The sequence below is a fragment of the Poecile atricapillus genome, chromosome 5 (assembly GCF_030490865.1).
Source record: "Poecile atricapillus isolate bPoeAtr1 chromosome 5, bPoeAtr1.hap1, whole genome shotgun sequence".
NCBI lineage: Eukaryota > Metazoa > Chordata > Aves > Passeriformes > Paridae > Poecile > Poecile atricapillus.
In genome coordinates this window covers 1,256,736-1,278,162 of record NC_081253.1, presented here as the reverse complement: position 1 = coordinate 1,278,162, position 21,427 = coordinate 1,256,736, and the positions used below count along the sequence as shown (strand labels likewise).

The 21,427-nt window shown below is 44.2% G+C and overlaps 1 protein-coding gene across 3 annotated transcripts; it reads right to left on the bottom strand.

Annotated features, from left to right (window-relative positions):
• Window positions 1-135: 135 nt before the first annotated feature.
• Window positions 136-19,951, bottom strand: PRPF40A (pre-mRNA processing factor 40 homolog A). Of its 3 annotated transcripts, none has more exons than XM_058839926.1 (27): window positions 19,476-19,693; window positions 17,695-17,832; window positions 16,229-16,309; window positions 14,896-14,926; window positions 14,667-14,689; window positions 13,775-13,852; window positions 13,579-13,689; window positions 12,659-12,779; window positions 12,180-12,204; window positions 10,537-10,830; window positions 9,234-9,342; window positions 8,899-8,963; window positions 7,874-8,038; window positions 7,477-7,585; window positions 6,863-7,013; window positions 6,616-6,749; window positions 6,152-6,266; window positions 5,942-6,033; window positions 5,708-5,824; window positions 5,077-5,214; window positions 3,977-4,072; window positions 2,762-2,848; window positions 2,562-2,658; window positions 2,373-2,434; window positions 1,425-1,559; window positions 1,043-1,165; window positions 136-363 (listed from the first exon to the last, which is right to left on the bottom strand). In XM_058839926.1, the coding sequence occupies exons 1-26, from the start codon at window positions 19,509-19,511 to the stop codon at window positions 1,073-1,075; spliced, it is 2,703 nt and encodes a 900-aa protein (XP_058695909.1). In that variant the 5' UTR covers window positions 19,512-19,693; the 3' UTR covers window positions 136-363; window positions 1,043-1,072. The 3 variants fall into 3 exon arrangements, with proteins under 3 accessions (XP_058695909.1, XP_058695910.1, XP_058695912.1); XM_058839927.1 differs by having other exon boundaries at window positions 136-318; XM_058839929.1 differs by having other exon boundaries at window positions 136-1,165; window positions 19,476-19,951.
• Window positions 19,952-21,427: the final 1,476 nt, after the last annotated feature.

The window sequence follows — 21,427 nt, the reverse complement described above, 5'->3', positions numbered from 1 at the left end:
TATGCACTGGTAAAAGCGGTCAAAATTTGGGAAAAAAAATTCCTGGAAAGGAATCTGAAGAGTCTTCAAGCAGGTTTTGTGAGTGATCCTGTGGCTCAGAGCTGTACAGAGTATTTAAGGAGAAATAAATACCAGTACATGCTAAAAGACAAGGTTTAATCAGCGATAAAAATGTACAAAAATATTCCAAGGACAGCGGCTTCCCAATTTTCTCACCGAGCAGGGCTGGGGGCACCTTCCTGAACGTGCTGGAAATCGGGGCTGGAGCTGCCTCCTCCTCCCTCCTCTGGGCCGTGCAGGTACATTCTGCAGCAGGTTCTTAAGGCAACACATGGAATTGTGTTTGACATTGGATTTTTATTCCTAAATTTTCCGAAGGGGAAGAGAAAAGGGGGAGAGAGAAACGCTGGAGTAACAGCCAGGGCTGGGCCGGGCTGGGATTTGGGGAATGCCGGGGTGGTTGTGTCCCACCAAACGCTCCCTCTGCTGGCACAGCGGGAGAATTCCCGTCCAGCACATTCCCAGGGATTTGGGATTGATGGGAGTCGGGACTTGGACACGGAATCAGTCTCGGACAAAAGCCGCAGTGCCAAACAACCCCCAAAGCCAAAGGGGTTTGCAGAACACATCAGGACGTGGATCCCTTACTCCTGCTGCCTTCCCAAAAAACCCCACCCAGCCAAATCCTCCAGTGACTGAAAACACCAGGAATTAAATTAGGAATTTTTTTTCCTGAAGCTGAGCTGGGCTCTGCCCAGGCAGCCCAGGGTTGTTCCCTGCCTTGGGAAGGACACCGGGAAAGTGCTTGGGGACGCTGCTGCCACCTCCGTGTCCCCTCCAGGGGATCCCAGCCCCCATCCCGCCCCGCAGCTCCAGGCCAGGCACAGCTTTGCCCTCAGAATTCCATGGATTTTTTTTTTTTTTTCTACTTTTGACTGGATTGAAGTGGTAAAAAACTAAAAGCCACCGTTGTTGTGGCCATGGGCCACCGGCCACCGGCCCCAGGGCCTCGCCCACACAAGGCTTGGTTTTATTTTGCCACCTGTAAACATTTTTGGTATCAAGGATCTTCTCACTGATCTTCATCCAGCTGTTCCAAAAGAGTCCTCCTCTGTTTTTCCAGCTCCCCCTCGCTGAGCTCGCTGCCAGAGGTATCCCAGTTTCCCTGTGGAGAGACAGGACAGCGCTCAGGACGGGATTTTCCACGGAGGTTCCACCCTGGGAGCCTGGGCAGGGACACGGAGCCAGAGCTGGCTGCTCCCTGTCACTCAGCAACCCCAAAATCCACGCCTGGGAATGCCAAAGACCTGCAGGATCATCAAATCCAACCTCTGGCCTTTCCCAGAGCACAGCTACGGAGCTGCCTCCAGCACATCCTGCAGCCAGAGCCCCAAGCAGCGGGAGGAAAGGGAAGCAGAGCTTACGGAATCTTTTCCAGGCCGTTTTTTAGTGGGAGATTTATGCTTGGACTCGGATCTCTGTCTGGCTCTTTCCTTCTCGCTATCCCTCTCTCTTTCTTTCTTGTCCTTCTCTCGTTCCACGTCGGATTCTGGTGAATCCTGTGGGGAAAAAACAACGGGAATAATAAATATTAATGTTGAATATTTTAAAGTCCAACTTTCATTTAAAGAATCGTGGAACAATTTGAGTTGGAATGGACCTAAAATCTCATCCCATTCCAGCCCTTCCACTATCCCAGGGTGCTCCATGGACACTTCCAGGGATGGAGCAGCCACAGTTTTCCTCGCAGGGAAGAAGGGAAGCTCCTCCTGCTTTCCAGATCCTTCTGCTGCTCTTGTACAACTCTGAGCTTCCCACACAGCCCCGATGCTCAGGAAGGAACAGGGAATGGCTTGGGATCCTCCCCACAGCAAAGGAGAACACCTGGATTGGCCAGGATAAATCCCAGGTTCCTCGTGGAGTCCTTCCCATGGAGTTAAACCCTCCAAAATGCAGCAGTTTGAAGTGGCTTTATTAATAATATTAATTCCTAACATTATATTTGATAATGTTAATAAATTTATTATTAAAAATGTATATTTCAGAAATATAAAATTTTATAATTTATATAAATTTTAATATTTTTATAATATTAATTTTATAATATTTTAAATTTAATTATATTACTTTTAAAATTTTAACTATAAAATTTTATAAGCTTTTATATAAAAATTAAAAAATAATATTTTATAGTATAATATTACAATATTAATTCCTAACATTAGGAATGCAGAACAGAAAATGGTTATTTTGGCAATAAAATCCAACTCCAGCCCGATCCCAGTTTTTTCCCTAAGGAAAATCCATCTGGGATTACAGCCAGCAGGTGCCAGGGTGTCCACAACCAGTTTAGAAGGGAGTTTTTCACTTACAGACTTGTGCCTCCTCTTCTTGCTCTTCTTCTTGTGTTTTTTGGACTTCTTGTAACTCCTCTCTGCACCACAGGGAGAAACAGAAACCCCAGGAATGAGGGGATAAATCCCAGAGGATAAATCCCAAAGGATAAATCCCAAAGGACAAAAGCACAGCTGCTTTAAAGGCAATCCCATCCCACCCCGTACCGGACTCGGCGCTGGAAGAACGCTCCGACACCGACCGCGATTCCGAGCGCTGCCGCTTCTTCTTGGAGTGGCTGTCGTCATCCTCGGACTCTGAGCCCTTCACACACAACCCAGGGGCAGAATTCCAGTTAAAAACGGGAATTTCAGCAGGAATTAGTAGAGTTGGGAATGGCAGAGGGAGGGTTTTCAGGAATACTCACGGAGCGGGAACGGGAGCGCTTCCGGTGATGTTTTTTGGATTTCTTCGAATGTTTCTTGGTCTTGGAGTGGTGGTGTTGACACTCGTGCTGTGGGAAAGGCAAGGAGGGGAGAGCTCAGAATTCCAGCAGGGATTAGCCTTGGAAAAGCCCTAAAATCCCAGCTTGTTGCACCATGGGGAAGGACAACTTCCCTGGAGCAGGGTGCTTCAACCCTGGACAATTCCAGGGATGGAGCAGTAAAACCTCATCAGCTCCTACAGGACATCCCAAAAAACTGATGGGATGTGTTTCCTTATCCACAAAAGTTGGGAAAGGTTCAAAATTCCATAAAATCAGCATTTAATGGGAGAGTCACCTCATCAGCTCCTACAGGACATCCCAAAAAACTGATGGGATTTTTCTCCTTATCCACAAAAGCTGGGAAAGGCTCAAAATTCCATAAAATCACCACTGAATTTCAGAACCATCTCATCAGCTCCTACAGGACATCCCAAAGAATTGATGGGATGTTTTTGTTCATCCACGAAAGTTGGGAAGGGTTCAAAATTCCATAAAATCAGCATTTAATGGGAGAGCCGCCTCATCAGAAAAATCAGATGGGATCTCTCCCATCCACAAAAGCTGGGAAAGGCTCAAAATTCCATAAAATCACCACTGAATTTCAGAACCATCTCATCAGTGCCCACAGGACATCCCAAAGAATTGATGGGATGTTTTTCCTCCTCCACAAAAGCTGGGAAAGGTTCAGAACTCCACAATCTTTATCTGGAACACTGAACCGTGGGCACTGCTGCGGTAACAGCAGCCAGGGCATGGAAAAACACCTGGATCCCCATGGATCTGCTCCCTGGATCCCCAGGGATCTGCTCCCTGGATCCCCATGGATCTGCTCCCTGGATCCCCAGGGATCCCCATGGATCTGCTCCCTGGATCCCCAGGGATCTGCTCCCTGGATCCCAGTTAAGCCTGGCCTAAATAAAGCCTTGCTGTGCCTCACTGGAAATGACAGAACTCAAAGGCAAAATTCCAGATCCAGTTCTTCCAAACTGCAGGAAAAGGAATAAAAGCCCCAAGTGTGAGAGCTGAAAAATCAAATTTATCTCCTGTTGCTGCTTCATGGAAAAAATTCCAGTAAATCCTTCCCCTTCCCACCCAACTGAGGAGGAATTTTTCTTTTTTGTTGTCCAATGATTTCAGAAATAAAGGAATAATTACCTCAAGGACATGAAGGAAATCCTTAAATATCCTTTTCCTTTCAGATTCCAGGGTGATGTCTTCAAATGCCGGCTCCTTCACAAATCTGTCTCGGATCTGTCAGGAAAATTAATTCCATTAAGGGCATTCCAAGTCATTAAATTATAAACTTATTAAAATGTTAGGATAGAATAAATAGAAAAAATAATAAAATGTAATATAGTCATGGTAATGGCAGTAAGAAATTATAAATTCAGTCAGGAATAATAATAAAAATTACAATAAATAATTGTAATAATTATTATAATTATAATAATAAATATTAAAAAGGAGTAGCAAAACCAAAAAGGAATAATAAGAATAATAAGGCACAATAAAATAATGAGAAAAATAAGAAATAAAAGAAAAATATAAAAAATAACATTAAATAATCAAAATAAGAAAACTAAAATAATGAAGAAATAAAAATAAAAAAATAAATATGAAGAAATAGTACAAGAAGAAAAATAAATAATAAAAAATAAGATATAAGAAAAATAATAGGAAAAATGAAAAAATGAATATTATATAAAAATATAATAAAGAAAAAATTAAAAATATAATTCTTTTCACCAGTTGAAAAAGCCCCTGAACTGGCACAAGGCTAAAGTTTTTGAATCCCAGATTTCCAATCAAATCCCAAATTTCCAGTGTTCAGGGAAGCTCTAACTCATGGAAACATGGGAGAATCCCACTGTTTTCCTGCACATTCCATTTTAAGCTCAAAACCTCCCCAAACACTGATATATATTATCCTTGGAAAGGTTTTCCAGGATATTTCATCCAGGCCCAAACTGACATTTTTAAATAATCCCAATTAACTCTGAGGAGTTTGTGGGATTTTTGGGGGGGATATTTCCATTTCTTTTAGGATTTTTTTCATTTCAAAAGTCTCAGGATGAAGCTTTTCCCATCCAACTCCAAATTTTCCTGCAGAAACCACAGGATCTGATGGAATTTTGAAGTCAGCAGAAGCAGGAAGAGCTTGGCGAAGGCGGGGTTTTTTAGGGATTAGCAAGGACTTCTTTGGGAATTTGGGGATTTCTTTTTTTCCTTAAAATGTCAGGAATTCTCATCCTTACATCCTCCCAGACAGCATCCAGCTCGATGGGGGGGGTGGCTTGTTTCAACATGCTCTTGAAGGCCGATTCCTTCCTCTTCATCTTCCGCGCTTCCTCCTTTTCCCGCTCCCGTTCCCGCGCTTCCGCCTTCTCCAGCAGCTGGAATGGCAAAGAAAAGAATTCCAGTTCTTGGGGTTTTCGGATGGTTCACCCTCAGAGTCACTTGGAAACGACAAAGAAATGAATTCTTTTTCCTGTACTTAATTAATCAAAATAATTTGATTGTTTTATCAAAAATGAACGGATTATTTCTTTTCCAAGCGCGGAATTGCTGTGGCTGAAAATCCAATCATGCAAAAATTACAGAACCACAGAAATCAGGAGAAACAGGAGATCATCACTGAATTCCTATCCCACAATTCCACAAGTTTGGGAATGCTGACTGCTTGGATTAAGGTTTCTTTTTATTTTGGCTTTTTTTTTTTATTTTATCTTGAACTGAGATCAGTTCAAGAACTCTTAAATAACAGAAATATTCCTCAAATATTATGGGATTAGTTAGAAAATAAACCCTAATTCCTGTCTGGAGAAGGGATTTCCCATCCTAATCATCCAGATATCCCAATTAATTAATGAATTAATTAATACTTACACTGTTGAAAGCTAGTTTGATATTCCCTGCATCCAACGTGGTGGCTCTTTTAGTGGAGCTGATGACGGTGACAAAATCCTCGAAGGAAGTGTTCACTTCCACCACAAATCCTTTATCCTGGAAAAAACAGCTCCTTTGGTATGAGGGAAATCAGGAATTCCCTCAATTCCGAGGAAATCCCAGCTCCCTGGCACGGGAAATGTGGAATTCAGGGAGGAGCCGGGTAATCCTCACCTTTAAGATGTCTTTAATTATCTTTTTCTCATCGTGGTAACGAGCTTTTAAATCCTCCACGTAGAACTTGAACAGGTCCAGCGCTGTTGATCCTGAGGGAGGGTTTAGTTAAGCCACAGGTCAGGTTTAAGCCAAGAGCTGTTTTTGGTTGTTAAAAAATAGGAATCATTGCTGTGGCCAGTCCCAAATCCCGGGATTTTCCGTCCTTACCGGGCTGGCCGAGCATGCTGGTGAAGCGGATGTCGGAGCTGATGGCCGGGTACAATTCCATCCAGGAGGACATGGAATGTAACTGCCCGTGCTCGTGCAGCTCGTCCAGAAACAGCTGGAAATAAACAAGGGAAATGGGAATTTGGAGCCATTCCTCCTTGGTGCCAGCTGGGATGGATTGGCTTGATAGGTGGAATTCCATTTTTGTTCCAATAGGATTGAAAAGTCATTTTTTTTTATGTTGTTCTTCCTGCTTTTCCCCATCTCCAACATTCCAGCTGCAGCTCCTCCCCATCCCCGCCCATTCCCTCTGATTTTTCCCTACTTTTCCAGCAGAGAAAATTCCACCTGAGGCTTTGAACACCCCCTTATCCAACCCTGAGAAATACAAATAAAACCACCCACATGGAATATCCCATGATATTCCATGACATTTCTAGGACAGAACCCCAAATTCCACCAACCTGGAAAGATTCCCTGTTTTTACGCTGCCTCCTCCTTTCCCTCAGCAAACTTTTCTGCTTCTCTTCCTCCTCCTCTTTTTCCAGGGCTCTGATATGTTCCTCGAAACAGATCAGGGCGTCCTCCTTATCCATGTCTAGAGAGAAAACAGGGAGAAAGGGAAAAAAGATTTAAAAAAAAATTCAGGTTATTCCTTCCAACTCAAGAAGAATCCTGCTTCCCAAGGAACTGCAGAGCCCATGGACGTACTCTGGAGCTCCTCATCCTCGGCGAAGGTGGGGTTGTCCATGAGGTACTGCTGTGCCTCTGACCAGGTGGTGCAGTAGGTGACGTTGGCCATGTTATCCAGAATGTTCTTCAGAGCTTCCCAGTTCCTCTTCCGCAGCTGCTTGGCTTGTTCCTGAGGGGAAAAGTTGGGATTTTGGGCTCAGGTGGAGCTGGTTTGGATAGAAATGGGAGGTATCTGGTGTGTTGTCCAAGAAATGACGGAATTCATTTTGGGTTTATAGAATATCATGGAATTTTAGAGTGGTTTGGGTTGGAAGGGTCTGTAAAGCTCATCCCATTCCAACCTCCTGGACAGGGACTGGGCTGCTCCAAGCCCCATCCACCCATCCACCCCAAAACAACACAATTTTTATCATCTTCTTCTTGTTTCACTGATTTACAATAAAATCCAATCATGTGATTGATTAAAATCCCCCAGAAATCCAACACAGGCTGAAATCAGCAGGAATAAATCCCAATAAACCCCAAAGCCTTCCCTAAAAGCTGCTGCTTGTCTGCCACAAAGCCTCCAGCACAGGTTTAAAGTGATTTAGGAAGAAGGGAGGAGATGTTGGATAGATCTGAAGGGAATTTACCTTCTCCTTCTTGGACAGGAAGAACAAAACATCCTCATAAATCTCCAGCCGGTCCCGCTCGGATATGGCGTTCCACACTTCCATCTCCCCAAACATTTGTTCAGCTTTCCTGGGAAAAACAAATTCAAACCACACAACTCTTTATCTATTTATTGGTGACTGAAGGATCCATCAATTCCCCAGAAAATCAGGGAATGTTGGACCAAGCTTTTATAGGAATTATCCTTCGTTTTCCCTCATGGAAAGTTTTTTTTTTGGGTTTGTTTTTTTTTTTTTGTGTGAGATCTTTTTTAATTTATAGAAAGGAAGGAAAAAGCTAAAAGTGGAAGTTGCTGCTACTCGAAGCAGTGCATCCCATCAGGATTTTTATCCCAGATTCCTGTCCCAAGTCTCTTACTTGTATCTGGTGGTGGATGTCATCTTCTCGTGGTTTTCCAGAAAGCGCTGGAAGGATTCCTTGGCTTCCTTGTACTTGGATCTGGCTTCTTCCTTCTCCTCCTTCTCTGTCTGAACTTTGTAAGCGTTAAAGGCTTGCTTCTTCTCACTCAGTTTTGCCAAAGCACTTCCCAGGAAAGGAAAGGAAAAAAAAATAATGTTATTTATAAATAAAAAAAAAAATCAGAAAAATCAGAAAAGGAAAATGAGGGGAAAAAAATTGAAAATTTAAAAAAAAAGGAAAACCAGGAAAAAAAAGGAGAACCAGAAAAGAAAGGAGAACCAGAAAAGAAAGGAGAACCAGAAAAGAAAGGAGAACCAGAAAAGAAAGGAGAACCAGAAAAGAAAGGAGAACCAGAAAAGAAAGGAGAACCAGAAAAGAAAGGAGAACCAGAAAAGAAAGGAGAACCAGAAAAGAAAGGAGAACCAGAAAAGAAAGGAGAACCAGAAAAGAAAGGAGAACCAGAAAAGAAAGGAGAACCAGAAAAGAAAGGAAATCAGGAATAAAAAGAAAATTGGGAAAAAAAAGAAAATTGGGAAAAAAAAGAAAGAAAATTGGGAAAAAAAGAAAAAAAAATGGGAAGAAACAAAGGAAAAAAAAGAAAAAAAACAGAAAACCAGAAAAAAAAAATCAGGAAAATAAAGAAAATTGGGGGGAAAAAAAGAAAATCAGGAAAAATAAAAGAAAAAAAAATATATAAGAAAATCAAAACCAGAAAGCAAAAGGCAACACATTTGAATAATCTAGATTAGAGATAAAATTAATCTGAACATTTTAATCCCCAAATCAGCATAAAATACCAACTTGCACACTTTTTCCCAATGAAAATTAAGCTGTTGGAAGCATTTCCTTAGGGAGGAAAGGAAGAAAATTCACTGCCAGTGGCACTAGGTGCAGGAATATCTGTTGCTGACAGAACTTTGGAGTTTTGGGAAGTAAATTCCCTAAAAAAAAGATTTGTTTGGAATTAAAGGAGAGCTCATTACCTGTATCTGGGGTCATTGATGATCATTTTCATGGCTTGCTCCCAGGAAGCATTGGATGGAACCCGCTGTGGAAACAGGAAATTATGGATTAATTAACATCCAACAAGGAGTAATTCCTTCAAAACAGCCATGGGGAAAAGAAAAAAACATTTTCTTTTTAAGCTAAAACAACATTTCATTGCAAGGTTCTCTTCTTTCATTTCCACAAGAGTGGGGAATTCTTCCCCGAAAAACCAAGTAAAACCTGGCAAATAAAATAGAAATAAAACCAGGTTTTGTACATCAATTAAACATTAATAATTGGTGAATAAAATATTAATAATTGGCCCAAGTACCTTTTCTTTTAACAGCTCTTTAAATGCTTGTTTGGCCTCTTCCTTTGTGTTCCACGTGTAGGTTTTTTTAACTGGTTGGGCCTCCTCATCCTCCTTCTTTGCAGCAGCACTAAAACAAAAAGAATTTTATTATTTCAGTAATTTTTTCCAAGTTAGAGGCACTGAAGAGTCAAAAACCACCACAAAATGAGTTTTTAAAACAGTAACTCAAAGTAAAAATAATAATTCATACAAAGCTTTTCCTTACTGGCACCACAACTATTGAAAACAAGATCAAAAAAAGGAAATTATTGAGGCAAAATATTTCCCTCCTGAAATTGGCTCCCTGCTGAAGTTGTATAGAAATTATCCCTAAAAAGATAATGTTGAAATTCAGCAGGAATATTAATATTTTATATAAAAATATAAAGAGAGTTGCCCAAAAATGGGCCTCTTCTCCTTAATTACGTCCTGCTGTCTAAAATCCCCCACAGCATTTCTTTTTTGAGCCCTAAAAATTCAAAGAAATTTTTTAATTATAAAGTTAATTATAAAATTAATTATATTATAAAATTAATTATAATTATAAATTAAAAAGTTGTAATTGTCCACATAATAGATTTTTCATTATTTTTAAAAAAATAAAATAATTATGGCTGGAACAGATAAAAATCCCTTTAATCTTTTATTTTTTCCAGTGATAACCAATGGCATAGATTCATGGAAAAGGAGCATAAAATAGGGAAGTTTTCAATGGCATCCTGGGAAATTTTGACAGATGTTGGAAAATTAATGGGATGTTCCTGTCACCGATGCTGCATAAATTATCATGGAATGGGTTGGGTGGGAAGGGATCTTAAATCCCATCCATTCCTTGGCAGGGACACCACCCCAGGCTGCTCCCAGCCCCAGGAGGGCTTGGACACTGCCAGGGATACAGAGATTCCTGGGAAACTTGTTCCAGGGCTTCATCCCCTTCCCAGGAATCCATTTCTTCCCAATCCCTGAGCTAAACCTGCCTTGCACCCCCTTTAAACCATTCCGTCTTGTCCTGGTAAATGATTCATTCCCTTGAAGAACTGGCTTTAAGCGTGCTGCAGGTCTGTGGGAAGATCTCTGAGTTTGGGATGGCAATCATGGAATGGGCTGAGTGGGAAGGGACATTAAGCATCATCCCAATGCACCCCTGCCATGGGGACACCTCCCGCTCTCCCAGGCTGCTCCAATCCCCACTTCCAGGGAAGGTTTCTCTGGGAATTGCCCCCGTGGCAGGGCAGGGCAGGGCAGGATTTCCCCCGGCTGACCCCCATTCCCCGGCACTCACTCTCCCGATCCGTCCTGCTTGGCCGCCTCCTCCGTGTGGGCCGCGGCGGTGTCGGCGCTGCCGTCCTGCGTTCCGGGGGCGGCGCTGCCCGGGGCCTGCTCCTCGGCCGCGGCCGTGCCGGTCCCGTCCGCGTCCCCCGCGGCGGCGGCCGGAGCCGATTCCCCCTCAGGAGCGGCTCCCGTGGCAGCGGCCGCGGCGCTCTCGGCGGCCGGGACGGCGCCGGCCCCGCTCGGAGCGTCCGCGGCTGCGGCCGGAGCTGAGGCGGCGGCGGCGGCCGCGTCCTCCGGCTTCGTGCTGGGGACACAAACGGTAAATAAAGGGGGACCCGCGGGAGTGAGGAGACTGAGGGGAAAGGACGGCTCGGGGAAAAGCGAGGAGACACAGACTCGGGAAAAGTTTATGGGAACTCGGGAAAAATGGGGTGGAAAAGGGGAAAAGGGAAAACGACCCGCAGGGAAAAAGGGTTGAAGGATCTCAGGAAAAAGTTTGAAGAGACTCAGGAAAAAGGGTTTGAAGAGCCTTAGGAAAAAAGGGTTTGAAGGATCCCAGGAAAAAGAGTTTGAAGAGCCTCAGGCAAAAAAGGGCTGAAAGAACCTCAAGAAAAAAAGGTTGAAGGCTCTCAGGAAAAAAGGGGCTGGAAGAGCCTCAGGAGAAAAATGGTTGAAAGGCTCTCAAGAAAAAAAGGGTTGAAGATCCTCAAAAAAAAGGGTTTGAAGAACCTCAGGTAAAAAGGGTTGAAGGCTTCCAGGAAAAGGGGCTGGAAGACCCTCAGGAAAAAAAAAGTTGAAAGGCTCTCAAGAAAAAAAGGGTTGAAGATCCTCAAAAAAAAAAGGTTGAAGGCTCCCAGGAGAAAAGGTTTGATGAGCCTCAGGAAAAGGGTTAAAAGGATAAAAGTGGGAAGTCAGGCGTTTAGGGTGAGTTAAAGACTTGGAAAAGGTTTAGAGGAACTCAGGAAAAATGGGGTGGAAGGCCCACAGGGGAAAAGGGAAAAAGGCCTGCAGGGAAAAAGGGTTGAAGGATTCCAGGAAAAAGGGTTTGAAGAGCCTCAGGAAAAAGGGTTTGAAGAGCCTCAGGGAAAAAAGGGCTGAAAGAACCTCAGGAAAAAAAGTTTGAAGGATCCCAGGAAAAAGGGTTTGATGAGCCTCAGGAAAAGGGTTAAAAGGATAAAAGTGCGGAGTCAGGTTTTTAGGGCGAGTTAAAGACTTGGAAAAGTCTTGATAAAAGACTTGGAAAAGTTAGAGAAACTCAGGAAAAATGGGGTGGAAGGCCCACAGGGAAAAAGGGCAAAAGGCCCACAGGGAAAAAAAGTTGAAGGATTCCAGGAAAAAGGGCTGGAAGACCCTCAGGAAAAAAAAAATGGTTGAAAGGCTCTCAAGAAAAAAAGGGTTGAAGATCCTCAAGAAAAAGGGTTTGAAAACCTCAAGAAAAAAAGGGTTTGAAGACCCTCAGGAAAAAAAGGCTGAAAGAACTTTTGGAAAAAAGGGTTTAAAGAACATGAGGAAAAAAGGGTGAAAGGCCCTCAGGAAAAAGGGTTGAAGGATCCTAGGAAAGGTTGGGAAGGGCCGCAGGAAAAAGGTTTAAACTTCCTCAGGAAAGGTTTGAAGACCCTCAGGAAAAAGATTAGCATAATATTAAAAATGTACCTGTTTTCTTCAGCTTTAATCATTGCTAGAGGAAAAAAAAGGAGAAAAACAATTAAAATATAGCTTTAAAGGAATTAATATACACAGGAAGTTTTGTTCATTCTTGATTTAATAAAACCAAAGTTTTAAATATTGTAACTATCAAAAAATTTAATGTTTGTGTCCTTTAAAGACTGCAATCAATTGAGATTAACATGAAGTTTAGAAACACTACAAAGGGAAGATTGGGGAATATAAAAATTATTTTTTGGTCTAAAAGAATTCTTTTCATTTGTTAAAAAATATAGTTCAAAGACCCAGAAAAAATGTCAGGGTTATTAAACAGAATTTTGAGAAAGGCAATATTTAAATTACTGCTCCCTGCTCTTCTATTTTTTTTACACATATTTTTTACCCCCAGCTGGTTTTGGTGCTATTAAAATAAATAATGTAATTAATTGATACATATTTATAAAAATACAAGTCCAGCACCCTTTTACCTTCAAGATCCTCCAGCTCTTTGGGTTTTGCCCAGCGGGATTCCTTTGTTTGGGAATTGTAATAATAAGGCTTCCCAGAATCTGATTTATATTCCTTCCAGGGACACTTGGATAACAATTGCTGATGGAGAGAAAACAAAGATTTTCCAAGGAAAATCTCCTTTAGTAATTTCTTAAATAAAGATTCCTCCCCTCTTAATTATTCCTGCTCCTTAAATAAGCAATTAGGAGCTTCATTAGGTGGGATAATCATGTGGCAAAAGGCTTGGGGTGTATTCAAGTTGCATTCCTGGAGCTCTTCCTTCCTCAAATTTCTTCCAATTAAGGAAAAACATTAACAAAATTCCAAGTTTTCCCAGTTTTTTTTCCTTCTGGGTTTAACTTGGTTTATTTTCAGCTCTCAGTTACAAACATCAAATATTCCTCAGGAAAACAGAAAAATTGGTTAAAAAGCAAGAAAAAATCACACTGGATCAATTTGATTTGATATTATCCAACAGGAATAAACCAGGAAATACTCTGGAATTCGTTGTGCATTTTAAGAGCATTAATTTGACCAAAATAGTAATTTTTAGGAATTTTTTCTTCTCTAAATTGTTTCTCTACAACTTCTTTAAATCATAAAAATAAGACATAAAATAAAATCTTTAATATTAATATTTTATATTTTATTTTTATATTAATACTTTTAAAAAAATATTTAAAAAAAAAAAATTATCTAAAAAGGAGGAAAACAGAGGAATTTTGGCCACTTTGCACCCTCAGCTCCTCCCAGCATAAGGAGAAGGATCCAAACATTTTAGGAACATTTCTTATGTTTGCTCCCATTGTTTCCAGCAGAATTCTCCCTGCTGCAGGTGTTAGGCTTGCAAATCCTCGTGTTCCCCCACAATCCCAGAATTTATTTGGGATTGGGATACCTCAGCAGGGGTTTTGAGGTCGTCTGGTTTCTCCCACGTGGACTGCTTGGTCTCGGTGTTGTAGTAGTAAGTTCTTCCATCCGGGGATTTGTGCTCCGTCCACGTGGATTTCTGGGAAAATTCCAAGCCAAATTAAGAAGGGAGCAAAAGGGGAAAAAAATGGGATCAAAATCCATAAAAATAGCAGGATACAAACCTGCTTGGAGTGGTCCTCGCTGGCAGAGCTGGTGGTGGTGGAGCTTTGCTGGACTGTGGAGACCACGGGATGCGTCGTCTGAGGAGGAGACACAACAGGGCTTGGAAAATCCTCATTAATTGATTAATCCTCCTTAATTGCTGGGTTTCACCCAAATATCCTGAATTTTCCAGGTGGTTCAGCAGCACAGGAGAGGCAGGGAGCCAAAATCACACCTTAAGGCAGTTATTTGTCCCAAAAAAAAAACCTTATTTGGGAATGGAGCTGTTCAATCCCACATTCCAGAGGGCCTAATTCCCAGTGGGAAGTGGAAGGGAAAGGCTCAGACTACAACTCCAAGTCAGAATTCCAGCAGCATTCCCTGTTCCCAAAACTTGAGGGAAACTTCAGGGAGATTCTGGGTTCCTGAGCTCACTCACTCCCACCACAATTCCTGCTGCTTTCCCTGGCCAGTTTTCCTATGAATTCCCTGGAATCAGGGCTGGGGATCAATGATTGGATATGGCCATGGAAAACTGGATTTCCTGATGCTCCCATGGCACATTATTTCAATGAGATGGAAATTGAAATAATTGAAATTGAAATAATTGAAATAATTGAAATAGAAATAATTGAAATTGAAATAATTTAAATAATTTAAATACTTTAAATTTAAATTGAAATAACTGAAATTGAATAACTGAAATTGAAATAATGTGGGTATCACCTGTATTTCATCATTCTGTTGGGACAAGGCCCACAGATTTCAAGGAAAAACTTGGAAAAAAAGCGGGAGAAAAGAAGGGGGAGGAAAAAAAAATAGAATTAAGGTTTTCCTTGAAATCCCCTAAAATCAAGTTCGCCCCACAGCACACTGGAATTCCAACCTTCTGGAATTGTGCTTTCCACATACCTGAGTTCCAGGAGGGGTCACACCTGAAAAAGAAATAATTCAAAATTAATAAAAGCTTTGGTTGCTTCATTTTTCTACAAATTTCTCCGTGGAAAAAGAATGTCCTGGGCTCTAATGGAGATTCCAGGAGTGAAATGCTCCATTCGACTTTAGGGAAAAGTGGAATTTTTTTCATGTTTCAGCTGATTTTGGTTCAATATTTTGAAATTCTAGCAAGTTGTTTACTCACCTACTTGTGCGTCCATGCTGTTCACTCCCGGCTGTAAAAATAATTCAAACAATTAAACATTTAAACAATTACATTTCAATAATTAATTACTGAAGAATTAAATCCTTAAAAAATCTAATATTCATTATTCAAACAAGGCCTTTCTGCCACAAAAAGGCTCTAATTCCTTAAATAAGGATTCCTGCTTCCCTCTTAATTATTCCTGCTCCTTAAATAAGCAATTAGGAGCCTCATTAGGTGGGATAATCATGTGGCAAAAGGCTTGGGGTGTATTCAAGTTGCATTCCTGGAGCTCTTCCTTCCTCAAATTTCTTCCAGTTAGGGAAAAAAATCAACAAAATTCCAAGTTTTCCCAGTTTTTTAACTTGTGGGTTTAGCTTTAAGGTTTATTTTCAGCTCTCGGCTACATACATGAAATATTCCTCAGGAAAACAGAAAAATTGGTTAAAAAGCAAAAATAAATCACATTGGATAAATTTGATTTGATATTATCCAACAGGAATAAACCAGGGGAATTATCAGGATTTTGTTGTGTATTTTAAGAGCATTAATTTGATCAAAAGATGAATTTTTTATGTATTTTTAAAGCATTAATCTGTCCAAAATACTGATTTTCAGCAATTTCACTGCTTCTAACCAGCACAGCAAAGGGTTATGCTCAGTACTGCAGGAAATTCCAGAGGAATTTAGGGATTTAAATCTTCATGAATTAAAAAAAAATAATTTGTTTCTACACTGAAATAGCTGGAACTGGTTTTAAGTGGATCTCTTAAGGTTGGACTAAATTTGATTTAATTTCGATTTTTTTCCCTCAGAGATTTCACCTCTATTTTATCTTTTCCCCTCTCTATTTCCACCCAAATAATTCCTCATTCCTTGAGGAATTTTTATACTCAACTGAATTTCGGGAACTTTTAATAAAAATCTTTCTAATGGATTCAAATCTCTTTAATATTGAATTTAAACTCTTTTAAAAAAAAAATTCAGCTTGAGAGAGAAGAATTTCTTGGTCAGACAATTTAACAACCCAAGGTCACGGTGACTCCTGCCAAACTCCAGGAAGTGAAGGATAAGGAGTGAAAGGAAAACTAAAAGGAATTTAAATAACTAAAATAACTAAAGGGAACTAAAAAGGAATTTAAAGGCTGACAAAAATCACAAAAAAATCTTATTTTTATAATCATTCAAGAGCCACAGAAAACTGCACTGCAATGAAAATTACATTTAAAATTTCAATTCTTATTTTCTAATTAAAGAAAGCAAAGAGTAAACAACAGCAACTGCTGAAAAGAGCTTTCAAAAACTAAAAAAAAAAAAATGAAAATAAACTCACAGGAACCGTGGGCTGCATGGCAGCCTGGGACATGTGGGACATCATCATTCCAGGCATCACCGACTGCATCATTCCAGGCATCTGGAATTCAAGAGTGTTTTCCAGGAATTTTATCATTTTCTCAACACAAAATACAGTATTTGGATTTAAAAGCCATTATCTGATACTTCTTTTTCATTGTAAAAAAAAACCAACCCCAAACGTCCCTCCTAGGTAACCAAAAATAAAATGGATTTGTGGGATTGTGATTCCCTTCATGGCATTCCCACCAAATTGGGATATTCCTGTTAGGAATGACATGTCCAGATTCCAAAGCTGGATAGGAAATAACAATAAAAAACATTTGAAGTCCAAAGGAACGATATCAAATGATGTGGGATCTGATTCCATTGCTGAAATCCTCAGTGGAAGCAGGAAAAGCAAAGGTTGGGAATGATTCCTGCAGAATTCCAAGGAATGAATGAACAAAGGAAAGACAAACTCCATTTACCAGCTTTTTGCTCTCCATCTACCAAGTCCTGAGCTGCTCCCTAATATGAAATGTTGGGATATTCCCTGGCTAAGAGTGGGAATTGTGGAAAAGGAGTTACAAAAAAGCAGGGAAATCAAGCAGAATTTCTGTTTCACCTCCTAACGAACACAACCAGTGCTAATGAACCAAATCCTCCTCATTTTTAACGAATTCCCTGATTTTTACCCCAGGAGCTGCAAATCCCCACTGAAAAAATTCCAGCCGAGCCTTTACACACTTAAAACTTCTCCCAGTTTAAGTAAAACATGGATGCTGAGTGCAAGGAATTGCAAAGGAAGAGGAGTTTGGGCTGTCCCCAAAGGTTTCAATCCTTCCCTGCCATCCCTGCCTCTCTCCCATAATCCCAGGGAGCATCCCAAGGATCTTCAGCATTCCTGGGATATGGAAAGCCCTGAGGAGAGGGATTTCTTTAATCACAAAGCAGACGGGGAATGTGATCACTGAGGAGAAAAGCTGCCAGAAGCAGTGGCTGTGTCACCTGCCAGGGCTTTTTCCAACCCCATGGCATCACAACAACGGGATACAGGGATTATAAACCAATCCCAAGGATCCAAGCAGGAATTCCGAAAAAATATTTCTTTATTTCTCCTCCTGCTGTAATGTTCATGTGTTGGATGTAGGAATTGGCCAAGAATTAAAGAAACTTGAAGTCCCAAGACAAACTTATTCCTTCAAAATCTGCTTCCAGAAAACCTTTCATAAATCCCAAACTATGGATTTGTAATTTAAATAATTTTAATAAAAATTTATCATTAAAGTTAGAGGTGCATCAATCACCTGTTCTCATCCCAGTTTCTAATTAAAGTACCAGAGGTTCACCAACTCCCTGCTCCCCATGAGAAGAGTTTTAACCTGGATAAAATCCCTGGAATTACTGGCATTTCCCCACCTCAGGGATCACCATGGGAATGAAATGATGCTGGAATTGCCTTACCTGCCCCATTGGGGGTCCTCCCATGGGGGGCATCATCTGAGGCATCATCCCGTGGGGAACTGGGGGCATGTTGGGGGGTCTCTGTCCCATGGGGTGCATCCCCATGGGGGGGTAGTGCGGCATTCCGGGGTGTCCCATCTGGAAAACACCAACAACCAGGCAAACTCAGCACAAACACACTCACCACAGGCCATAAAGAAGATCCCTTTCCTGTTTTTTTTTTCTTTTTTAAATTACTCAAACATTTGAAGAACTTTCTGATCCAGACAGATGTGACAGCTCCGAGAGAACCTTAAGATAAACCCTGGTCAGAATTTCCCTTTGGAAAACACATTTAGCAGGGAGGAAAAAAAAAAATCATATTATTGAGCACAGAATGGCAGAATTTGGGACCTTAAGGTTCCTCCAGTTCCACCCTCTGGGACACTTTGCACTATCCCAACCTGGCCTTGGACACTTCCAGGGATGGAGCAGCCTGGAATTCCATCCCAGGGCCTCCCCACCCTCACAGGGAAGGATTTCTCTCTCACTTTCCCTAACTCTACCACCTTTCAGTCTAAAACCAGTTTTCCAATGATTTTTTCTTATCCCAGAAGACTCCCTGGGGCTGGGAATCGCACAAAGAAACCACAAGCAGCTAAAGAGCTTTGAAAATTCTGGACAGAACACTTGACTTTTCTCAATCACATCCCCTCACAGCAGTGACAGCTCCTCCTTCCCAAGTCCCAGGTAATTCCAGGTGCAACAGTGCTTCCTAAAAGTCTCCTCTGCCCCTTGCCAGAGAGTTTTCTTTACTTTCAGAGGAACCTGCCACCCTGGTGCTGTCACCAGTTGTGGAGAGTGAGGAAGTCCCACCTGAGCCTCCTTTTCTCCAGGCTGAGCCCCTTTCCCAGCTCTGGGATCCAGTGTGCCCTAGGGGACATCAGGAAGAGCATTCCCAGCAGGTCAGGGAGTGATCCTGCCCTTCTTCTCAGCCCTGGGAGGCACTTCTGGGATGATCCTGCACCTCTAAGGCACCTCTGGGGTGATCCTGCCCCTCTGAGGCACCTCTGGGGTGATCCTCCCACAGGGGATCCCTGCCCTGGGGTGAACCTGCACCTCTGGGGTGATCCTGCTCCTCTGGGGAACCTCTGGGGTGATCCTCCCACAGGGGATCCCTGCTCTGGGGTGAACCTGCACCTCTAGGGTGATCCTGCTCCTCTGGGGAACCTCTGGGGTGATCCTACACCTCTGAGGCCCCTCTGAGGTGATCCTGCCCCTCTGGGGTGATCCTGCCCCAGGGGATCCCTGCTCTGGGGTGATCCTGCCCCAGGGGATCCCTGCTCTGGGGTGCTGTGTCCAGCTCTGGATCCTCAGCACAGCAGGGACAGGAGCTCCTGGGGCTGAGGAAGGGCCTGGAGCATCTCCGTGCCCAGGAGAGGCTGAGGGAGCTGGGGCTGCTCAGCCTGGAGAGGAGCCCCAGCTGAGAGGGGCCCTCAGCCCTGGCTGTCCCCAGGTGTCCCCCGGGTGTCCCTGTGTGCAGGGAGGGCTCCGAGCGGGGCCCAGCAATGGCACCAGAGGAACGGCCCGGGGCTGATGCCCAGGAAGTCCCGGCTGTACACGAGCAACAACTTCCTCCCTGTGCGGGTGACAGGTGCCCGGAGAGAGTCTGGCGTCTCCCTCAGTGAGGGCACCCAGAACCGCCCGGCCACAACCCCGAGCCACGGGACGCCCATCCCACCCAACCCCGGCTCGGGGAGGCGGCTCCATCACCCGCACCCCCAGCCCGGGCCCGCACTCACCATGAGGGAGCCGCGGTCGACGCCGCCGGGCCGCATGGCGGGGCTGAGCAGGGAGCCTCCGCAGCGGCCCAGGAGGCGCCCGCGCAGCGGCGGCCGCGGGGCCGCGGGCCCGAAGGGCAGCAGCGGCTCGGGGTCCCCGCGGGGCGGGAGCAGCGGTGCCAGCAGGCTGACGGGCTTCCCCGCCGGCCAATCGGGCCGCGCCGCCAGCCGCGCGCTCTTCGGCGATTGGTCGGCGCCCGAGCCCACCGGCCGCACGGCGTCGCCCGGCGTCAGCTGCATGAGGGGCGGCGGCTTCGGCAGCGAGAACGGCAGCGGCTGCGGGGAGGCGGCGGCGGCCGCGGCCGTGGAGTCCCCGCCGGACATGGCGGCGGCGAGCGGCGCGGCCCCGCCGCGCGGGGCTGGCTCGGGCGGCTGCCGGGAGCGCGGGGCGCGGAGCGAAGCGGCGGCTGCGGCGGCCGAGCGCGAGGCACGCCGGGAAACAGCTCACGTGGGACCGGGGGCGGTGCGCGACGAGCCGGGCGGTACCAAGGGCGCCGGAAAGAGGGGGGACTTCCCGCTCCAGCGTTCCAGCTCGGCGTTCGAACCGAGCGGGAGGGGGCGGCAGATCTCCCCTCAGCCGTGCTGCGGGTGGTACGCGCCGGGTTGGTGCGCGCCCCCCCCGGGGCGGTGCGGGTGGTACGGGCCGAGCGCGGCCGGGAGGCGCCGGGGCCCAGTGGTTGGTGCCGCTGAGGGGGAGCGGCCGCCATGGCGGGCGGGGGGATCCGCCGGCACCGGGAATGTCCTGCTGGCACCGGGAATGTCCCACCGGCACCGGGAATATCCCGCCGACACCGGGATATCCCGCTGGGAAGGCACCCACAGGGATCAGCCCGTCCCACTCGTGCACCTGCACGGCCCCATAATCCCCCCTGGGCCTGAGGGCCGCGTCCGAGCGCTCCGGGAGCTGTGGCAGCCCTGAGGCCTCGGGCACTTGCAGGGATCCAGGGCAGCCACAGCTTCTCTGGGAATTCCATTCCAGGGCCTTCCAGACAGGAATTCCTTCCCAATATCCCACCCATCCCTGCCCTCCGGCCGTGGGAAGCCATTCCCTTTATCCTGTCCCTCCTGGGCCTTGGAAAAAAGGCCAGGAAAGGAGTGAAAACAGAAACAATGTTAAAGATCAGTAACTTCAGCTGGATTTGTCTAAAATGTATCTCTTGGTTTTCCAGGGAAAATTAACATCCTGGTGTTTTCCTTGCACAAATCCTGCCAAGGTTTTGCTGTGGAGGAAAGAGTGAATTGATTAAATCAAGGTAAAATTGTGTAAAAATAAAATGGTGTATGGCCTAAAATCGCTTCCCGTCAACCAAATCACTGGCAGAGATGCGTCTGATAGATTTGGGAATCTTGGTTTAAAATCCAAAATCCACCCGAATAAAGTGGGAGGAGGGCTGGGAAAGTGAGGAAATAAATTCCCAGTCACGTGTAATTTGTTTTTTTACCACTTCACACCAAGTTTAGCTGGGATGGAGCCAATCCCACACAGCAGAGGGCTGGGAATTCTGTGGGATCAACTGAATTGAAGTGGGAATTCCAAAGGGGAATGACTCTGGAGATGCAGGGAATCATCTCTGCTCCCTCAGGAATTCCTTCAGGGAATTCGGGAGCCTGGAAAAACTCAGGAGCTGGGGGAATTCCTATTTTTAAACATTTAAAACATTTAAATATTTTAAATATTTAAATATTTTCCTGCTCCCAGCATTGTGTGTCCCGTTATCCTTGGGGAGAGGGGATCTTCAGGGATGTGGATTTTATTTTCCCACGATATTCCTGCATTTCCAAAGCCTTCCAAACACCCAGTTTTGCATTTTGGGGGTACAGATATTTAATAAATCACTCGTCTGCAGCAAGGGAGGAGCTGCTTTGGCTCAGCTGATGGAAAAATTGGGATAAAAGGGATAAAAATCCCTGCA

Coding starts and splice junctions, on each gene's coding strand:
- PRPF40A (XM_058839929.1), bottom strand. CDS start 19,838: ATGTCCGGCGGGGACTCCACGGCCGCGGCCGCCGCCGCCTCCCCGCAG. Junction 7,586..7,873: donor ACATCCACCACCAGATACAA/GTAAGAGACTTG, acceptor TGTTTTTCCCAG/GAAAGCTGAACAAATGTTTG. Junction 1,560..2,372: donor AGAAGAGGAGGCACAAGTCT/GTAAGTGAAAAA, acceptor TTTTCCCCACAG/GATTCACCAGAATCCGACGT.